General features: G+C 47.2%; 1 protein-coding gene across 1 annotated transcript in view; it reads right to left on the bottom strand.

The window, feature by feature from the left end:
- Positions 1–19,909, bottom strand: part of Itga9 (integrin subunit alpha 9) — a 307,991-nt gene that overhangs the window by 137,761 nt on the left and 150,321 nt on the right. Inside the window, exon 16 of the mRNA XM_075964201.1 lies at positions 4,213–4,362. Within this exon, the coding sequence (XP_075820316.1) occupies positions 4,213–4,362 (150 nt within the window). The remainder of the gene's footprint in view (positions 1–4,212; positions 4,363–19,909) is intronic.

Raw genomic sequence — 19,909 nt, forward strand, 5'->3', positions numbered from 1 at the left:
CCACCAACCCCAGTGTTGATCTCTTTCTGCGTCGGTCACCTCTTCATCGCTGTGACAAAGCACCAGAGAGGAATGGCATGACACAGCCAGCATCTTCTCTCTCGCCATCTCTATTCCCTCTACTTTGTGTTTTGAAAAATAGACTCAGAAGCGCACACACATCCCATGGCAGAAGCTGCTGTGAATCACTGGGCACACGCTGGCCAAGGAGGGATCCCCAGAGGGGCTCACAGTATATCCCATTTCATTAAACAGCCTTGCGGAATGACACAGGCCTTTGTTCCTTTACAAGGGCTCTTCCAATGGAGACACTGGGCCAGGTTTTGAGGTAGGTGTTGGGGAATTCATAGCGAATGTGGGAAGACAGATATCTGCATTTGCCGGGCTCCACTCTAGTGTGGGAAGCATATAAGTGACTGTCAGAATCCACTGTGGCGGGGCTCACGGAAAGGCCAAACAGGCAGCTGAGTTGGGGGAACTGAGAGATGGTTCTCTGATCTGAGGTAGTAACATTCATGCTGAAACCTCAAACACACAGGCTGGCCTTGAGAGATGAGCAGTGTGGAAATGTTCACAGAAGAGGGGTCAGCAGGACCCAAGGCAAGAAGAACCTGGTAGGTTCAAGAATGGCTGGAATGCGGTATGTGGGTGACCCTGGAGAGTGCTGGGGATGGGGCACCATCTTGCAGAGTCCTGGGACTCTAAGAGGAAAGCTGTGGCAGGATTACTCAGGAACACAGGTGCGAGGCCCAGGTTAGGTGACAAGCCACATGGCCTGGCCTGGGAGGATGAGGACAGGCAGATGGGGAGGAAAGAGTGTACGGTTTATGTATTATTTGAGCTTGTGGTGACAGAGACGGTTCCTGAGTTCTGGTTAAAATCAGCTCTGCTTCCTGGAGTGGCCCTGGCTAGCAGCGCATTGTTCTTCCCTTTGAACAGAGCCGTGAACAGAGCCAACATCTGGAGGACACATGGAGGGATGGCGGAGATCATTAAACTGACTCAATTTTGTTGATTTTCATAATCAGGCAAAGAAGAAAAAGCAAGAACCGCTTCCCTAGAAAGAGTCTCAGGCTCCTGGACAATCCTTCCAATCTAAGGACAATATTTTTCTTTTATTTTAATTTCACCCGGAGAAGGACATGACTGAAAATGTAAACCTGTCTGCTCCACCACATCCACCCCACACTGCATTCTCGGAAGGGAAAAGCAGCTATCTACGTCTGTTCATCTTCATCGTGGCGATTATTTCTGTGTCTCCAGGAAGCATATTGATATGATGGCTTTATTTACCAGATTAATGTGTTAGCCCGCTGGATTCCTTACCGCAGGTAAGGGCTGATGGCTCCCTCCCATCCGTCCCAGCTCACGGACAAACCACTACTCTTTGCTCTTTTCCTACTGTGGAAACTGGCTGTGTCAGGCTCAGTGGTCAGATGATCAAAGCACATGCTAGCCCATCGTTTCTGATTTAGTGTGAACTCCCTTTCCTTTGTCAATGTTAAATTTCATGTGTGTAGGCACACTCATGTGTGTGTGTATGGGGGGTAGGGACGCTCACATGTGGGGACTCACGGTTGACCAGGGGAAATTTTCATGTGTGTAGGCATTCGTGTGTGGGGTGCGTAGGGATGCTTGCATGTGGGGGCTCCAGGTTGACCTGGACAGTTATCCTTGATTACTCTTATACCTTATATATGAGGCAGTGTGTCTTAATCAAACCTGGAGCTCACTGATACGGCTAGTCTTTCCAGCCAGCTTGCTCCGGGGATCCCATCCACCTTCTCATGATTGCATGGCAAATCCTTCAGTCACTAAATCATCTTCTTTACTTTTGAATTTTCTTACATGATCCTGAGAACAACTGGGCCATTGAGGCCAGTATTCTATTATTACTGACCTCTGCAGTCCTAAGTAATGGACAGCTTTTTTTGTTTGTTTGTTTCATAGGGTTCTGCAGTCTCTCTTGGCTTACTAATTTAAAAGAGCTATTAAGAGATTAGGATATTAAGAGAACTATTACCCGTTTACATCTGCCTAGTCAATCTGATGACATCTGTGTTTTATGCTGTACTGTAGCTCTGATTGTGGCTTGGCAGCAGAGACTGAAGCCTGTAAGTAGTGTTCATGTTGTTATGTCTACACGATTCCACAGCAGGGCCCAGGTCTGGAGTGCGTGTCCTCCACAGGGGCCAAGCTGAATTCAGGAATATGTGACTTTAACGTATAGAGAATCATCTCCTACCCAGGCCCTTATCTTCCTTATACTCTCCCATTCACTCCCTATCCAGTTTAAATTGCTTTATATTTGAGCCATGGCATAACTGGGCATGTGGTTTTTAAAGATTTTTATTGTGTGTGTGTGTGCATGTATGTGCACATGTGTGCAGGTGCTCTCAGAGGCCAGGAAAGGGGACAGAATCCCTAAGGCTGGAGCTACAGGTGTTTGTGACCCACACAGAGTGTGGCATTGCGAAGCAAATGCCTTCACTCTGAGAAAGTTTTTACAGTCTCCGACAGGGTGTGGTGACAGCCACCTGTCTTCCCAGCACTTCTCAGCCCAGAGGCTGAGGCAGGAGGACCACGAGTTAGAGGCCAGGTTATGCTACATACAAGTCTGAAGGTCAGTCTGGGCTATGCAATAAGACGCTGTGTCAAAAAACAAAATAAAAATTTATCATCTCTTTTATTCCCTGAATAGCCTTTCACCTTCTAAGTCAAATATTTTGTTTATTTTCATTTCAATTGGCCTTTCTTTTTCATGTCCACATTTCCTCCAAACTCAGTTTTTCTTGGCTGCCAATTCATGCTAAGGGCAAATCACCGATCGATAGGTCTATAGACAGGTTAGGTGGAAGGCAGGATGGGAGGCTGGACGCAGGGATTCCTCTGGGAAGACTGGCTCATACTCATAACTCAAACAGTTCCACTGTTAGCCAGCTCTTCAGACACGATGCACATCATCTTTCTGGCTGATGCCTGCCAATTAATTAACCTGGAGTGACCGAGAATGACATTTTGATACCAGTCTTTCCCTGTATCTCTGGCTCAGATAAGATCATTGGCTGTCCTAGCCCATAAAGGTTTTAAGATGTTCTTCATCCACTTCCATTCTCGGATCCTGTAGGAATGAGGGTTAGGTCCAGGGAAAGCAGGCTCAGAGCTAGCAACACTGACTAGAGCTAGCAAGTATCCCCCTGCTCAGGACGGAGGCTCGGCAGACACAAAGGACGCTGAGATGAATCCTAACTCACCAAGTGCTGACCTCACGATACAAACGTGAACAGATTTTTTTTTTGGATAGCAAGATTTCCTTTTAGGGAGCACAGAAATACTTGGACTAGGGATCTACTACTAGGGGTTACAGAATTTATTATGAATGCCTGCTCCTGTGTGCCTGGTTCCTGTGGAAGTCAGAAAAGAACATCAGATCCTCTGAAACAGGAGTTATAGGTGACTGTGAGCCACTGTGTGGGTGCTGGGAATTGAACCCAGGTCCAGTGCTCTTAACAGCTGAGCCATCTCTCCAGTCTCTAGCCTCCAGAGTGTCTGAATTTTTTTTTCAAGATTTATTTATTTATTATACATGCAGTGTTCTGCCTGCATGTATGCCTGCAAGTCAGAAGAGGGCACCAGATCTCATTATAGATGGTTGTGAGCCACCATGGAGATGATGGGACCTGAACTCAGAACCTTTGGAGGAGCAGCCAGTGCTCGTAACCACTGACTCATCTCTCCAGCCCCTGATTCTTAATACATCTTACAGCCTTCTCTTCTCCCTGGTGTCTTATTCTGTGTCCAAGCAACCAGCAAAGCTTGCAGGCCACCCTTCCCACTGTGCTTTTAGGGAGGCTCATGCTTTAAAACAAAAGGAACAAAAGGAAGCCTTGCCCAGAAGTGTGTGTGTGTGTGTGTAGTGTGTATGTATGTGTGTAGTGTGTATGTGTGTGCATGTGTGTGTGGTATGTGTGTGTAGTGTGTGTGTAGAGTGTGTGCATGTGTGTGTGTAGTGTGTGTGTAAGTAGAGAAAGCTAGTTGAGTGCTGACCATGAATACATATACTCATATTCTCTCTCTCTCTCCCCTCCCCACCCTCTCTGCTGTTCATGGTGGCTTGTCACTCTCTGCAGTGATACTGTGACCTAGAACAGAGGGCTACAGTCAACCCTTGCTCCCTAAGTTGCTTTCTGCCAGGACAGAACAGATTCTAACCTGATTCTTCTGGGCGATCTTCTGTCCCTTCTTCCAGCGTAGCACTGGGGTCAGATCCGGCAGTTCCCGTTCCTCCTCACCAGTCTCCTGTGCAGCCAGGCTGTAGGCAGCTTCGAACACGATGGGGCTGATGACATCCTGGACCCTCCGCTGCAACCGCAAACAAGGAGGAGCATGAATGGTGAGCATCTGTGGATGTCGGGGCAGCATCCCGCCAAGCACAAAGACTGGCCTGTCGGGCTGCTCACCTCAGGTGGTCCTCACACCACCCTCACAAGCTGAGACATCACCGCTTTTGTCTTGTAGGCAAGGTAAGTGAGACCCAGGGCAAACATCAGCTTGTCCTGATCTCTGTGGACAGGCAGGGATTTCGCAGCTTACCTTGTATGGTACTAAATCATCTTCTCCAGAGCATATGGAAGACATTATCTAATTCGTCACCCATGTGTGCTCAGATGCTAGTTGGTGGCTGGGACAGCATCTGTACTTGACGTTAACCCCTTTTGCGCTGGGATTACAGTTTTGTATCCGGGCACTGATGTGAATGGTTTCTGCGGCAGGTTAGCCATCTGTGTAGTCAGATGCACACTCTGCGCTCATTCTTCTAGAATTTCAAGGATTTCAAGGCCCCAGGAAATGTTCTACTGGTAGCCACAAGAGGGGCAGGAAAGCTGTGTTAGGAAATCTCAAAGCCCCACTCCCTGTGACACACTTTCTGCATTAAGGCTGCATCTCCTAAACATTCCCAAACAGCATCACTGACTGGAGACCAAGTTCAAATACAGGAGCCTATAGAGGACATTTCTCATTCCATTCACTAAGGAGGGAAGAGAAGAGAAGACACATGGTCTAACAAGATGCCAGATCCATGCTATGGCTTCTAGAAATGAACAACATACTCCATGCCCTACCACCACACAAGAAAGGTCCCAGGAAGGGACAAGGCTCAGTTCCACAGGACACAGGCCTGGTAATGACTCTGACCTTTTCAACTTGTAAGTTCATGGTCTTTCTGTGTAGTGACACTGCCTCTGGGTGATGCGAGGCCCCATGTCCTCACAGGTGAGAATTAGAGGCGAGAGTTGTCAGTAGTCTTACATCAAGGGCCAGCACATCATCTGGGGTGGTCTTCCTTAGCATGGCAAGGCTAAGAAGATCATCACCCACAGCCAGGTCTCTCTGCTCTGTGTCCACCGCGGGGAGTATACATGTGTGGCACAGGAAACTGAGAAACACCTTATAAAAAACAAGAGAAGCTGGACAGGCAAGGAAGGCCGCCCATCCTAGGAGGCCTGAACACACAGCCCATGAATCCACACTAGTCACTATTCTCTAGGAAGTTTGGATGAGTTAGGTTCGAAGTCTCATTGTGTTCAAAATGGTAGAATGGTCCAAATGTCCCAGGAAGCACCCAGAAGAGAGCTTTCTCCAATGCTTTGTGATAGCCAGTCTCCTCTCATAGAGGCAACCAGGGCAGCCCTTGGGGACAAATGGGGACAGACTCTCACCCAGTATGAGAGAACACAAGCCAAGCATCTTGGCTCTCCAATGTCACTGCCATCTCTGTGCTCAGCATGCAGCCTAGGCGATGTCAGAGTCCTTTGTAAGGATGCCCAGCTGTCACTAAAAGGATAACAAATGGGTGAAAACATGCTTTCACAGCGAAGGGAAGCGGCCAGCCTAAAGACTATCGCAGAGTTCGCAGGAGAGGTCTTGTTCTCAGGATGGAATCTGGGCTCCCTGGGAGTGGGGCAGTCTGGCTAATAAGTGGGGGTGCACCAAAATAAAGCCAGTATCTTACTGTCTTGTTTGTCGATTCTGTTTTCGCTTTAGTTGTGTCTGAAAAGTGGGAGAAGTCCCAGGTTTAAGGGACCACGGTACCCCGTGTTTTCTCACAGGTCTCTTTATGATAGGGTGTTGAGTGGAACACACTCAAAGGTGCTGGATGCCAGAGAATTCCTGGGACAGTTCTGGGAAGGGCGCAGTGGTACTGCGTAGGATGAGATGGGAGGTGGATGTGGAAGATGGGAGGTAGGGCATGGAAGGCACAGCAAAGGGATACAGGGCACATCAGAGGCTGATGCCTGGACAAGAAGGAGACAATGTACAATTGTGTTCAGTAAAAAGTCCACCTGGGAAAAGATTCAATTCCTCAGCCTAACATGATAAAAACCCAGGACCTCTGCAGCAAAGTGATGGAGGTACCTTAGGTAAAGGGTTTCTAGAGAGTTCTCTGGAACGAAGACGTCTTAGAGCAGATCTTTAAGACCTGAGATCTTCCCAGGAGCAAGCCATGCACCTCAGATCCAGATGCCCCCAGCCTGCTGACTCTAACCGGAATTCAAAGATGGTGGATGGTATGGAGAAGAGCAGGGGAGCAGATGCCAAATTCACACATTTGCAAACGCATTCTTTGTGTTTCTTTGGGGCTGGTTAACTATTTCAAGGTTTTACACTAAATATTACATGTTAAAGTAAGTCCACGACACTGTTATTCTGGGCACAGGGGAAGATGAGAGTGGGGGAGGGGCAGCAATCTCTTCAAGTTTCCGGACTGCCTGTGTATTTCAGAGCCTTCCCCAAGCTCTGAGTTGACCTTGTCCTACTGAATCCTCACAACATCTGGTGGGTGGATTTCTGCTCACCTTTTACAGAGAGGGTAACCGAGACTCAGGTGCTCAAACAAACTGTCCATCCATCCCAAAGCTGGTTACGTGGTAGAACCAGACTTCTTGGAACCAAGAGCAAAATGGATTCTCTTGCTGACCATTAAATGCTTCGGTTGTGAAGGTATGTAGCTGGTTCTATGTAACTGGTTCAGATTGGCTTTAAATTTGTGATATAGTACAATCAGACTTCAACCCTGTGATGCCCCTGCCTCAGTCGCCTGAGTGCTGCAATCACAGGTATAGATGTGTGCAAATGCCTAGCTCATAACATTCTATTTAAAAACCATTCAGATCACATTAGGTTCCAGCAACTCCTTAAAAAAATGCCTTGCTCTGGGGCTTAGGAGATGGTTTGATGGAGAAGCTGCTCCCGCAAGCCTGAAGACTGGCATGTTGGGGTGCAGTTGTAACGCTTGTGTAGGGGAGGTGGAGACAGGCAGGTCCTGGGGGCTTCAGGGTGACAGTCTAGGCAAAGTGGCAAGCCACGAGTCCTGCGAGGATCTTGCCTCGAAAGGAAGGCTGAGGATGATAGAGGACAACAACCCCACCAAACACTGGCTTCCATGGGCGAGCACCCGATACATGCACAGGAGCACAACCCCCCCCCCAACTCCCCTCCCCCAAAAGATGAATGAATGATTGGTAGCTAGGATATAAGGACACGGAGTGAGGGTGTTTCCACGTGTGACCACACATTGTGGCCGCCAAGGAGAAAGATCTTAGTCACACGTGTCTGAGTTTGGACCACGGATACAAGGGGGCATCGAGGTAGGTAGATGCTATTCTCTGGCAACAGCTGCCTGAGCCCCGAGTTTGAAAAGCAGCTTTTTGTTTCATCTCTCAGTAGCTTGGAGCAGCAAAGAACTCAAACCACATCGGAAAGGTGGGCGGAGGCAGAGGAGGGGGCTGTGCCCGAAGCCCAGGCCCCTCTTCCTGTGGGGCGGGTCTGCCCCAGCCCCCCCCTGCGGGGCGGGTCTGCCCCAGCTCCTCCTCCTGCGGGGCATGTCTGCCCCAGCTCCTCCTCCTGCGGGGCGGGTCTGCTCCAGCCCCTCCTCACGCCCGCCTGGTCTGCTCCAAGCAGCAGAGGGAAAGTCGCAGGCTATTTGGGGGTTTCCCCATCGTTTTAGGAAGTTTTGCTTCCTTCTGTTCGGCACCACCATAAGAGGAGGAACTGGCTGGGATAGAAGTCTGTGGCTCTGGCACTTTGCCTCAGTGGCTCAAATTTTACTGCTTAAAAAGTCACTACTACAAGCTGAATTTTATTATTTTTTCCCCTTTCTCTTTTTCTTTTCTTTTGAGGCGAGGTCATATATATCCCAGAGTGGCCTCAAATATAGTCGAAGATAACCTTGAACTCCAGACCATTTTGCCTCCACCTCCAGAGCGCTGGAGTTACAGGTGTGTGTTCACCGCCTTAAGTTACAAACTGAACACCCATTGAGGCTCCTCAGTGGAGAAACCAGAATCTATCTTTTCCTACTAAAGGCGTTGGGAGTCTCCTACCCAGGCTGGTGGCAGACCTGGCCACGACTGGCTTTTTTTTTTTAATAGGGAATGTAACACATGCTCTGTTTGAAATTTATTGGGTGCTTGCTTTATGTCAGGTAGTGTGCTGGGTGGCAGCGAGACAGACGTAAAAGACCTGGAGGGAGTGAACAGGTTCAGAGGGGAAAGTCAAGCCATGGCAGCGTCATACAACATGCACCAGGGCAAAGGTGGCTATGGGGACACAAAGAAAGTTCACCTAGATTCTTATAGGCCTGGCAGGTTTCCCAGAAGAGCAACTCCTGGGCTGAGCTGCAGGACAGAAGGCCATGCGCCAGAGGGCAGGTGTAAGGCTTAGCAGTAGGTGTGAGGCACAGGAGTGCACAGAAAGTCAGAGGCCTTAGTGAGCCGCACAGACTCAAAGACACAGAAAGCCATGCTGATGGACAGGCCAGGGCAGGGCCATCTCAAGTGTTCACCCTTAGGGCTGAGTGACCCCTCGCTAAAGGTAGGGGGCACAGGGACAAAGTTAACATAATGCTACAGGCTGTGTTCCCTAAATCCTTCCAGCCGCACCATGATGGCATTGATGGCATTGGGCTTGGGAGAGGCTGAGAAGGTGGCAGCCAACGTGGTTAGACAGAAAGATCACCACTGTGAGGAGCCCAAAGCCAGGACCCGACAGAGGGCCAGAGAGCGAGGAACCCCTTTCCTGGCTGGAAGAAGATACACACATTACAGTTCGGGAGGAGCTGAGTGGGACTGGGTTCCACTTCTCACTTCACAACCCAAAGCTGGGTTTGATCATCACCGTGGCACCAGCTGGTTAGCCACGTGACTTGGAACTCTACCCAAGAGCTGCTTTTCCCCCACTAGAAAAGAAAAATACAGCAACTCAGTTTTTTCCTTCCTTAGCTCACAGTGGCAACAAATGAAATAAAAACAGGAAGGGTTGGCCTGCTTTAAATGTGCAGATAACACAGAAGTTCGGCAAATAAGCAGTTAGCAGTAAGTCAGATTATTGCCTGGGGGAAACTCAGCTAAGTGGGGTTGGCTGTTGTTGTTTGTTTTGTTTTTGAGACCTCGATGTTTTCCTTTTTCAAACATGTAATTTGTATCTGCCTCCTCCATCCTGTACCCTCATGTATTCTCCGAGTCCAACCCTCTTCTCGCCTGCCTATACCAGTCTCACAGACCCTCTTAGAAACAGAGATGGCCGTTTCCACGTCTACTCACAAAACAGCCAGACTACATAACGACACTGTCGTCAAACCACATAGACTGTATCACCGTGACATCAGAGACATCCTGGAGGGTGTGAGAACACTGCAGTATTAGAACACCAAAAGAAAGTATCCTTCTCCATGTGACATTATCAGAATGACAGCTAAAAGTGCTGAAGGTGATTTAAAAATTCTCCTAAGCTTGGAGGTCAGTTTAAAGGGAAACAAAGGATTTTCCATGTCCCGGGATAGCGGAGTAACTTACTAAAGCTATCTCCTCCCACTGACAACTAGAAAAGTCTGTCTCAGCTACTTCTTCATTGCTGTGATGAAACACAAAGACCAAGGCCACTCACGAAAGTGTTTACATGGGTTTATGCTTTCAGAGGGGTGGAGTCCATGATGGTGGAAGTAAAGGCAGGGTGGCAGGAAGGCCAAGAGCTCTTGCCTGGATGCATAAGTAGGGTACCCAGTCTGACAAGAGTCAAAGCCCCACCCACACTGACACAGCTCCTCCCACAAGGCAAGGCCTTCCAATCCTTCCCAAACAGTTCCACCAATGGGGCTAAGTATTCAAATGACTGAGACTTATGGGGTGCCGTCTGGTTCAACCCTATAGTCACTAATAAACACTTTAAATGATTTATTGAATTGTACAACATATGAATTAAGCCTCAATAAAGTTGCTACCAAACTTCTTAATGGAAAAAATGCCAACAATCCATCTACCCCCCCCCCCCCGCCCTACTGCTAAGCGAATCTTTATCAGGACATATGCACAGAGCAAGCGCTTTTTTCCATTTTATGAGAAAATAAACCGAAGCCAAGTGTGGTTTCACTTGCAGACCTATATATTAGATGACAAACAGGCAAAATTCAAAAACATAAAGAAAATTCTATAAATAATTCTAAACAGAATGTGACGAAAGTCTTCTAGGGCAAGATTTACACTGGGGAGAGACAAAACTTTATCATCGGAAAGGTTCGGTTATAAACATCAGCCAGTCAGAGCTCTGAAAACAGAGCCCACAGAAATCACTCAAGAGCAGGAAGCGGTGAGCAGGTCAGACATCTTGTTTTCAAGCATTTCCCTACTAGTGCAGAGGCTTTGATTAAAGCCACACGTCCCTCTGCGTTCAGTACATAGCACTAACAGACAGCCTCGTTTGTCTGATGTGTGTGAATCTTTCCACAAGCACCAGGGCTCAGAAACTAAAGAAAGCTTTGATTCACCTCCAATTAATATATTTGCATAGAAAGCTCCAGTCACATAAGAAAGTCACACACACTGCTGATGAAACCAACAATCAGCTGGGGATTTGGAAACCTGTCCATGTTGTGGTGCCCCCACCCCTGCCCACCCCGCTCATGTGTTTGAACAGTTGGCTCCCCGCTGATAGTGTTGTTTTGGGGAAGGGCCTATCTGGAGGAAGTGGGGATGGGCCTTAAAATTTATAAAAAACACCCCTCTATCCTGCTTCAAGTCCCTACTTTCAGTACCACATAACCGATTACTGAAGAACGGTTAATAAAAACTCAGAGAGAGACCTTCTGAATGTCAAAAAAGCAAAACAGCCAGTCACTGGCTCTTACCTCTGCCTCAGTCCGGAATGGCAATCCTGCCTCCAGGAATCTCAGAATGGGACTGTGTCAGAGAGTTGTCTCCTCCCATCTTATTGGATGGATAGTCCTCTTTAGGGCTGGGATTGAAGGCCCAGTTTCTATGGCAACTGATGTGGCTCCTGGGGTTAAAGTCGTGTGTTACCACTGCCTGGTCTGTAAGGCTGATCAATGGGCTGTTTTATTCCCTGATCTACATGCAAGCTTTATTTATTGAAATACAAATGAAATGCCACTACAAGCTACCCCACACGCTTACAGCCGTGCCTTCCCTGCCATGAAAACCGCACCATCAAAACACGAGCAAAAAGAAATCCTCCCTCGTGTTGCTTCATGTTAAGCATTTGATGGCATCGAGAAAAGTCGGCAATAGTAAACCTGTGTTAGGGTTTACAGAGAAGGGGGTAGCACCTGGCTTTGGGAAGGGGATCTGAGCTCTGCTGTGGGCTCCTCTGGTTTCCTGAGAAGTACTGGAAAGGATGGGAAGCAGTATCTGCTGTCATGGGGCAGCCAAGCCGGGGCTGGAGGGGAGGGAGGGGGTGGAGAGGATAAGTGGTACAGAATACAGGATGTTTGGGTTGACCGTCAAGAGAACATCAATGACTTCATGCCAACACTTGGGTTTTGTGCGCCTGGTTCAAAAAGAGGCACAGGGAGGCAGAGAAGAGGCAAAGAGGAGATGCGAGAGCAAAGACCAGTAATGTAGAGGAGAAGGTGACCAGTAAGAACTGGAGACCAGTGAGGGAGGGTAGTTTCTGATCTATGGAAACAGGAATAGAAGTATCGAGAATCCGTGGATGGAGTGGGGGGAAGTGGTTCAGTGGTTAAAGGGCTTGTCAAGTAAGCATAAGGGACAGCATTTGGAGAACCACATAAATGCCACACGGGCATGCTGGCCCACCCCTAATTCCAGCCTCGGCAGGAGATCCCCACAGAAAGCTGGCTAGCACATCTGTGCGCTCTGGACTGACTGAGAGACCCTGCCTCAAGGAATAAGGTGCAAGAACAATTGAAAATGGTTCCCGACATTACCTTCAGGTCTCCACATACACACAGATGCACACATACACACGTGAAGAATGAAGAACAAGGCAATCCCTGGAAAGGAGGTGTTCCTGGAGGGAAACTAAAGATTTGCAAGGACCACATGGCTGGAGAGAATCCCAGCTCCATCTCTTACAAACTTCGATCTGGGTCCGTTCACTTACTGCCTCTGAACCCGCCTTGTGTGCAAAATGGATTGAGAGAATCAACTTTGCATGCCTTTGTGAAGAAGAGACACAGTTGGGGTTGGTAGCACAGCCTTGTCATCCCAGCTATTTAGGAAGCTGAGACAGGAGGGTTGAAAGTCAAAGACAACCTGGGCAACTTAGTAAGACAGTGTTGGGGAGTTTTAAAACGTGGTCTCGAGATGAAACACAGTGGCAGGTTTAGTCTCAGGGCTGGAAAAATAAACAAAGATGGGTGAGAGAGAATGAAATACATGTGTAGGGAAGACCTTGGCGAGAGCATGGCATGAGGAGAACACGTGAGTAGCAGCGCCATGACGACCGCCTGGGAGGAGCCTTGCAGAGCAAGACCAGCAGGTGAGAGGAAGGGAGAGATGGCAGACACAGAGCAGAAAGCTGCTTCTCGTCCATCCTACAGCAATCAGGACTGTCACAGACGCCCGAAGGAAGCAACGAGGGAACAACCCCACAGCATCAGACGACTAACAGTGTGAGGATGGGCTCCCTACAGAGTCACTGCAGCCAGTTACTCTCTGGACTCCCATCTGCAGACAGCTGATGCCACTGCCCATGCCTCTGAATAGTTCCCTCTTGGCTGTGGGAACGACTGAACGTTAGTGGATGTTGCTACTGTAATTCTGTTACACTATATGGCAAAAGCACAGGAGATTTACAGATGTAATTAAAATTCTGAATCAGTTGAACTGAGTTCACCAAATGGATGGTGATCTGGGTGGACCTATTCAGGTGGCCCCTCACATGGTCTCTTGCTGGCCTTGAAGAAGCAAGCTGTTATGGTTTCCATAGTGACCACAAATCAATTCTACCATAACCATGGGAGCTTGGAGGGTGACTCTCCAGGAGGATATTCTTCAAGGATGACCCTTCAGGCTCCCAAAAGACCTGCTCCAAACCTTGATTGCAGCCAAGTAATACCTCATGCAGAGGATGGAGCGAGGCTGTACCCAGATCCTGGACCACAGGAACTGTGAGATAACATGTATGTGTTGTTTTATGGTGTGCTGGAAAACTATAAATGCCCAGGTTCTCCTGGCTAGGGGATGCAGACAGATAAAAGCCCACATCCCTCTTTGTTGGGCAGGATAAACTATACACCAGAGCCCTCCTACGGGGTTTGGTTGGAATTTGACTCAAACACCTTACTTAGCTCTCTCTTCCTTTCCTCCCCCACTCTGTCTCCCTCAATTTGACAACACTCTGCCAATGAATCTCAGATCAAAACCCCCATATTTCAGGCTCTTCTTCTGGGACACAGGATGCAGAAGACCATGCAATAAATTAGTTCTATCTTAAGCTTGTTGGTTTAGATATCCTAAAGAAGAGAAAAAAGTTAGATAAAGTGAGAGAGTGACCTTGGTTAGAGCTAGCCACTCACAAAGTGTGTGTGTGTGTGTGTGTGTGTGTGTTTGTGTGTGTGTGTGTGTGTGTGTGTGTGAGAGAGAGAGAGAGAGAGAGAGAGAGAGAGAGAGAGAGAGAGAGAGATTAGAGATTGACAAACTGACAAAGGGAAAAATTTGTAAAGAAAACCCAAGGAGTTACAACACAGCAAATAAATGATGAACTTTTTGTTTCATTATTGTTAACCAAAATTATATCCTAAATCAGAGATTATTAACCTAGAGGGGGAATTCAGGAGATCTGTAAGGCTGTATAGAGGGGAAAATGTTTATTTTTTTAATCAACTTTTCACAAAAATTTAACATTTTTTCTCTCATCAAAAATGTACATAGCTTGAGAAGTATTATAAAGACCCAAGATCTCCATCAGTGGGTATCCAAAAACTTAACACATTATGTTAAATTCCAGATAGCTTGAAGTATTGTTTACATTTAATAATTAGAGGTTACAGATCTTGGATGGGGAGATAGCTCAGTCAGGTATTGCAAGCAATGAGGACTTGAGTTCAATCCCCAAAACCCACATTGAAAGAAAGAAAGAAAGAAAGAAAGAAAGGAAGGAAGGAAGGAAGGAAGGAAGGAAGAGAGGGAAGGAGGGAGAGAGGAGAAAGGAAAAAAGGAAGGAAGGAAGCAAACAAGCAAGCAAGCTAGGTTTGGTTGCACATACTTTTAATCCTAGCCCCCAGGAACCAAAACAGGTGGATTCCTAGGGCTTGATGGCGGGCCAGCCTAGTATACTTGGAGAGTTCCAAACCAATGAGAGACCTTATCTCAAAAAACCAAAAATGTGCAGCATCTGAGGACCGCCACCTGATGCCCTCCAGTGAGCACCGCCCACCACCTGACCAGGCATGAACACACACATACACACCGGCAGTTTCAGGTCTTATTATACAATACATTAATAAAAAAATCTAGATGATCATATTACAGATGTGGTCTAATCATTTTTATTTGCATTTTAATCGGCTTCTTGATATAACTGAATTTTTCTGTGGCTCCATGTATCTTAAGTGCACTTAAAACATTCTTCTGGGAAGGGATCTATATGCATCTCCCAGCTCCCCAAAGGGGTTTGTGCATAGAATCAGTGAAGAATTCTGCCTTAATAAGGCAGGATGATGAGAGACCAGCCTGTGGCTTCTGACATGCCTATATGCGTTAGAGTTTCAGAACAAGCAATGTGTTGTTTTAGTCTTTGGGGGACATAGGAACAAACTGGTCTCAGCAGTTAAAAATATATCATCCATTATGGTTTATGACAGGTTTGGAGCCTGGGCAGAAAAATCACGCTGGACCCCTGGGGTTTTAAAAATTTGGTTCTGAATAGATGTTTCAGGGCTGGATGCAGTGAGGACACTTGGATGCTGGGAATTAAGATTAAGCATCTGCTTCACTATGTGAGCCCACAGGAGGCGTGGGGCAGGGTGGAGAATGCTGGCATCTTTTATAGAAGGAATCCTGACCCCTGAGGCAAGCCTGCTGCTTCATGTTCCAGAGAGGATAACCAGAAAGCTGGGATGCTGCCCCTAGACCTCGGTGATGTGCAGAACTTCTGAACCATGACTGAATGCAGAGGAAAGGTAAGTACTGACTTTACAGGGTTTCTAAGTTACTCAAGCCATGGTGGGGCCTGTCTGCTCAGTTTGGGGGTCCAGTGAGCATGGACCACCATTCTGTGTGACTTTCTGTTTAGAGTGAAGACACACGCTTCCCACAAACCTGCCATAAAACAAGGTCATCAAAATTTCAAATATCTCATCAAACAAGGCACACTGAGGCCTGTTCTGTTCTTTTGCCATTCTGCTTCCTCTGGCTCCATGGAGTCACCAATGGCTGCCACACTGCAAGACCCAATGGACCTTCTTGTCTTTGTCTTCATCTTTCTTGACTCTTATCCACCCTTCTCAGAGTGGAATCTCTCCTTCACGCTCATTCCTGACTACCCCTGATGTCACGCCTCCTTCCCCTGATGTCCTTTCTCCTTCTGGGGTGGCAGCTCAGTAGAATTCCCCTCTAGCCATAAGGCCAGCTCACATTCACCTGAGCATGCCCAGTTTTGACCATGGTGCATGGAACAGGGTCTCGGCTCAGTAAACATTTGGTCAGATGGGCACAGCAGACTGTAAACTAGTTGGGGGTCCCTGGCAAATTCTGAGAGCACTCTTCCTAAAAAAAGGCAAATTTAACAGATCTTACATATATAGTCAATATATAACGTATGGATAAACCTTCTACTGATCACTACCTGAAGTCTTATCTCTTTGTGCACCCCAACTTCCTTCTAGAGTTGAGAAATCCACACAAATTCCCCTCCTTCTTAATTTTGGCAACTTAAAGCGATTTTTAAGGTCAAAAGAGGTCATGCTAACTAAGTGCCAGGTACTACTAATTCCTCCGTTACCTCAAGCTTGGGGTCGACCAGATAGCCTGGCTAGTTTATGTCAGCTTTATATAAACTAGAGTCATCAAAGAAGAAGCAACCTCAATTAAGAAAATGACTTCATCAAATTGGGCTATGGGCAGGCCTGTGTGAAATTTCCTTAATTAGTGATTCATGGGGGAGGAGGGCCCAGTCCCTTGTGGTGGCACCACCCTTGGGATCAGTGGCCCTGGATGCTATAAAAAAGCATGCTGAGCAAGTCACGAGGAAGAAGTCAGTAAGCTGTACCCCTTGATGGCCTCTGCAGCGGCTCCTGCCTCAGGTTCATCCCATTTGAGTTCTGGCTTCCTTCAACCATGAACGGTGATCTAAAAGAGCAAGTCAAATAAACCCTTTCCGCCCTGAGCTGCTTTCTGATCATGGTGTTTCATCACAACTATGGTCACTCAAACTAGGACAGAAGTTGTACAAGGAGTGGGGTGTCACTGTGATTGGCCTGATCTGTTGTCTTGGAGAGGATTGTGAATGGACTTTGGAATTTTTGGTTATAAGAACCTTGAGTGTCCATAGCTTGGTGAGCTCTTCAATGAGTGCTTGGAAGAGAAATGCAGACAATGGAGGCCTGGCTTTTAAAGTTTTAGAGGGAAGCAAAGAGTCTACCGGGATGTTTGTGTGAAGAATCAGCTATGAGGATCAAGAGGCCAAAACCAGTGAACTAAAACCGTCGTTTCACTGAGACACCTTAGGTGGGTCAGCTGCAGCCGAGAAACTAGTGCTGACTAAGAAGAGACTTTTGTGGTCTGCGGTGTCTGGTCTCAGGTAGTCAGAGTCATAGGCAATTGTGAGTCACGTGATGTATGTGCTGGGAACGAAACTCAAGTTCCCTGGAAGAACAGCAACCACTTCACCCCTGAGCTGTATCTCCAGTGTGATTCCAAACCAGCTCTACTTAGAAGGATGATTGCATCGTCTCCCACACCTGTCCAACCTGCTCATTCATAGAATCTGAGTGTGGTAAAACGGGGTTGTTTTATACCATCGGCTTGGGGATGGCTTGCCATGCAGTAGTACCTAGCTGAAAGTCTCATATTTTGTGGCGTATTTATTTAACAGTGTCATGGGGTGGGGGACATGTTATTTTCCTTGACAAGTATTCCACACTGTGTTTGACACAATATGTTCACAGTGGTTAAACTACTCTCACTTAGTCACTCAACATTGCTCATCTAGTATGTGCTCTGATAAGGGCAGAGTTCACATGAGTAGGAAGATGTCAGCCAGACTCCTAGAGATACTACTTTTTCTTTCTCTTCAGATAAGACAAAATTTATTTGCAAATAATTCCAATCCAAACCTAAAAAGCACAAAGTGTTGTAAGAACTCACAGGAAGAAGAAACCCTTCTCTGCTAAAGGACAAGGGGGTCCTCAGAATTAGGAAATGTGTGGGGAGGAGGGGATGGGAGTAGGAATAAGGAGGGCAGGCGCGTGGCATTCCTAAAGGACAGTAGCAAGACAAACATGCATGTTGTAGGATGGACACAGGAAGAACCCGTTATGCCATTCTAGCCCATGTTTGTTTCTGTGTGGATAAAACCATCGCTTGCACTGCGGTGAGTCCCACATCTGGGGGTGTCAGTGTATACCTCAGTGGAACAATGCCTCTGGTCAGAATGTGGGGTTCAGCATCTACCACACCACTCCCGCCCTGGGAACTGAACTCTCTGCTTCAAGGGCCACCCTAATCTGAAGTTTCCAAGAAAACCTCAAAGAAACAAAACATCCTCTCTAGTTTTCTCAAATATACCATATGAGAGTCGGTCCTGTTTGCTGCCTAGAACGCACCGAAGTCTTCAACTTGATGTCACAGAAAAGCACAATAAAAGCCTTTTATTGGACTAGAGAAACGGCTCCATTCTAATGTGTACACAGTCATCTAAGACGGTTCACAAATCCTGATGGACCATGTGGGGATGAGGGCAGCTAACTGTGTAAGACACACCAGACAACTTCAACGAACTGCCCAGAGTCTGCAGACTGACTTTACACGTGACTACATCCAAGGACATCTGTCCTGTAGTCTTTCTGGACTGGGTCATTTCCTAGATGGTTTAGTTTTTCCCTCCTCCTGCCCCCTCCTCTCACTCCTCCCCCCACTTCCTCTCCCCCATCCCTCTCTTCTCTTCATTCCTCCTTTTCCATCACCCCTCCTCCTTTCCATCCATTCTCTCTTCTTCCCTGCGTCGGTATCCAAACATGTCTTTTCCATTAGTAAAACAGCTAACTTTAGGGTCTTGAAATAATGATTTATTATCTATTTCATCTTAACCTTTTAAGTGGGCAAATTAATAACACTTCTCATATCGGAAAGGGAAACACAAATGACCAAGGCTTTTTATGATGAATCTACCCTCTCTAAGCAAGGGAAATCCGGCTGTCTTCTTTCAAGGCATACTCTGAAAACATAACTGATACACACACTCCCACCCAGGCTGCTGATTTGTAAACCATCGGCTCAAGGCTGTATCTCATAGGGAAAGAACTGGCTGCATTTCCAATAATCACTAAAGGTCTCTGCTGGCTTTTTTATACCTTGCCACTCAGGCAGGAATAAAAGATCTCAAGAGGGGCTGGAAAGACAGTTCAGTTGTCAAGAGTACTTGGTGCTTTCATGCAGGACCTTGGTTCAGTTCCCAGCACCCATGCTGGGGTGACTCACAAGGCTTATAAGTCCAGTTTGGGGATTTGATACCTTTGACTGAGGCAGGTACTGTGTGAGTGCAAATGTGTGGGTGCACATAAACACACAATTAAGTCTTCAAGAGTCTACAAGTATGTATGTGTGCCCGAGGATATGTCTGTGCACTACACATGCACAGGTGACCACAGAAGCCAGATGAGGACATCGGATCCCCTAGAATTGGAGTTACAGATAGTTGTGAGCTGCCATGCAAGTGCTGGCAACCAAATTCTAGTCCTCTGCAAGAGCAACAAGTGCTCTTAAATGCTGAGCCACCTTTTCGAGCCCCCCAAATAAATCTTTTCTGCAAAGCCTTGAGACACAGCCACTGATGGTGAAGCTGGACCACGCCCATATTAAAAACCAGTTCTCAGTAACCAGGAACTTTACAGAGAAGCATCAGCCCTTCCACTGGCCCACACCCACCAGGACTCCTGGCTGCTGATTCACACCCTGCCCCAGGCTGGGCTTCTTCTGTGCAGTGACACTGCATCTACTGTATCCCACACCTCACGCTAAGATGGACGGCTCTCAACCGCCAATCTGTGACCTTTCCAAGTACTCTGGCCGCGTTGAATGTAAAGCAATCCCTGTAACGCTGAATGCTAATGCCTTCATCTGGGAGCCAGAACTTCCCCAGACACGGGATTCTAAACTCAGATCCCACTTATAATTAAAACTCACGGTTACCCCACAGTAAGAAACATGCTGTCAATCCAGCTTTCCTTGTTGATTGAAAAGAACACTGTGGGCCCAGGGCTCTGATCCCACACTGTTCCACTAGTCTGTACTAGGATAATTTTCAACATTAGGCTACTAGGGTTTGATCATAATCTATACTTCTAGGGAAATATGACAGCTCACCCACCCATCTATTCATTCAACCATCCACCCATTCTGTCCATGCGTCTATCCATCCACCCATTCTGTCC

This window comes from Microtus pennsylvanicus, chromosome 3, assembly GCF_037038515.1.
Source record: "Microtus pennsylvanicus isolate mMicPen1 chromosome 3, mMicPen1.hap1, whole genome shotgun sequence".
Classification (NCBI taxonomy): Eukaryota; Metazoa; Chordata; class Mammalia; order Rodentia; family Cricetidae; genus Microtus; species Microtus pennsylvanicus.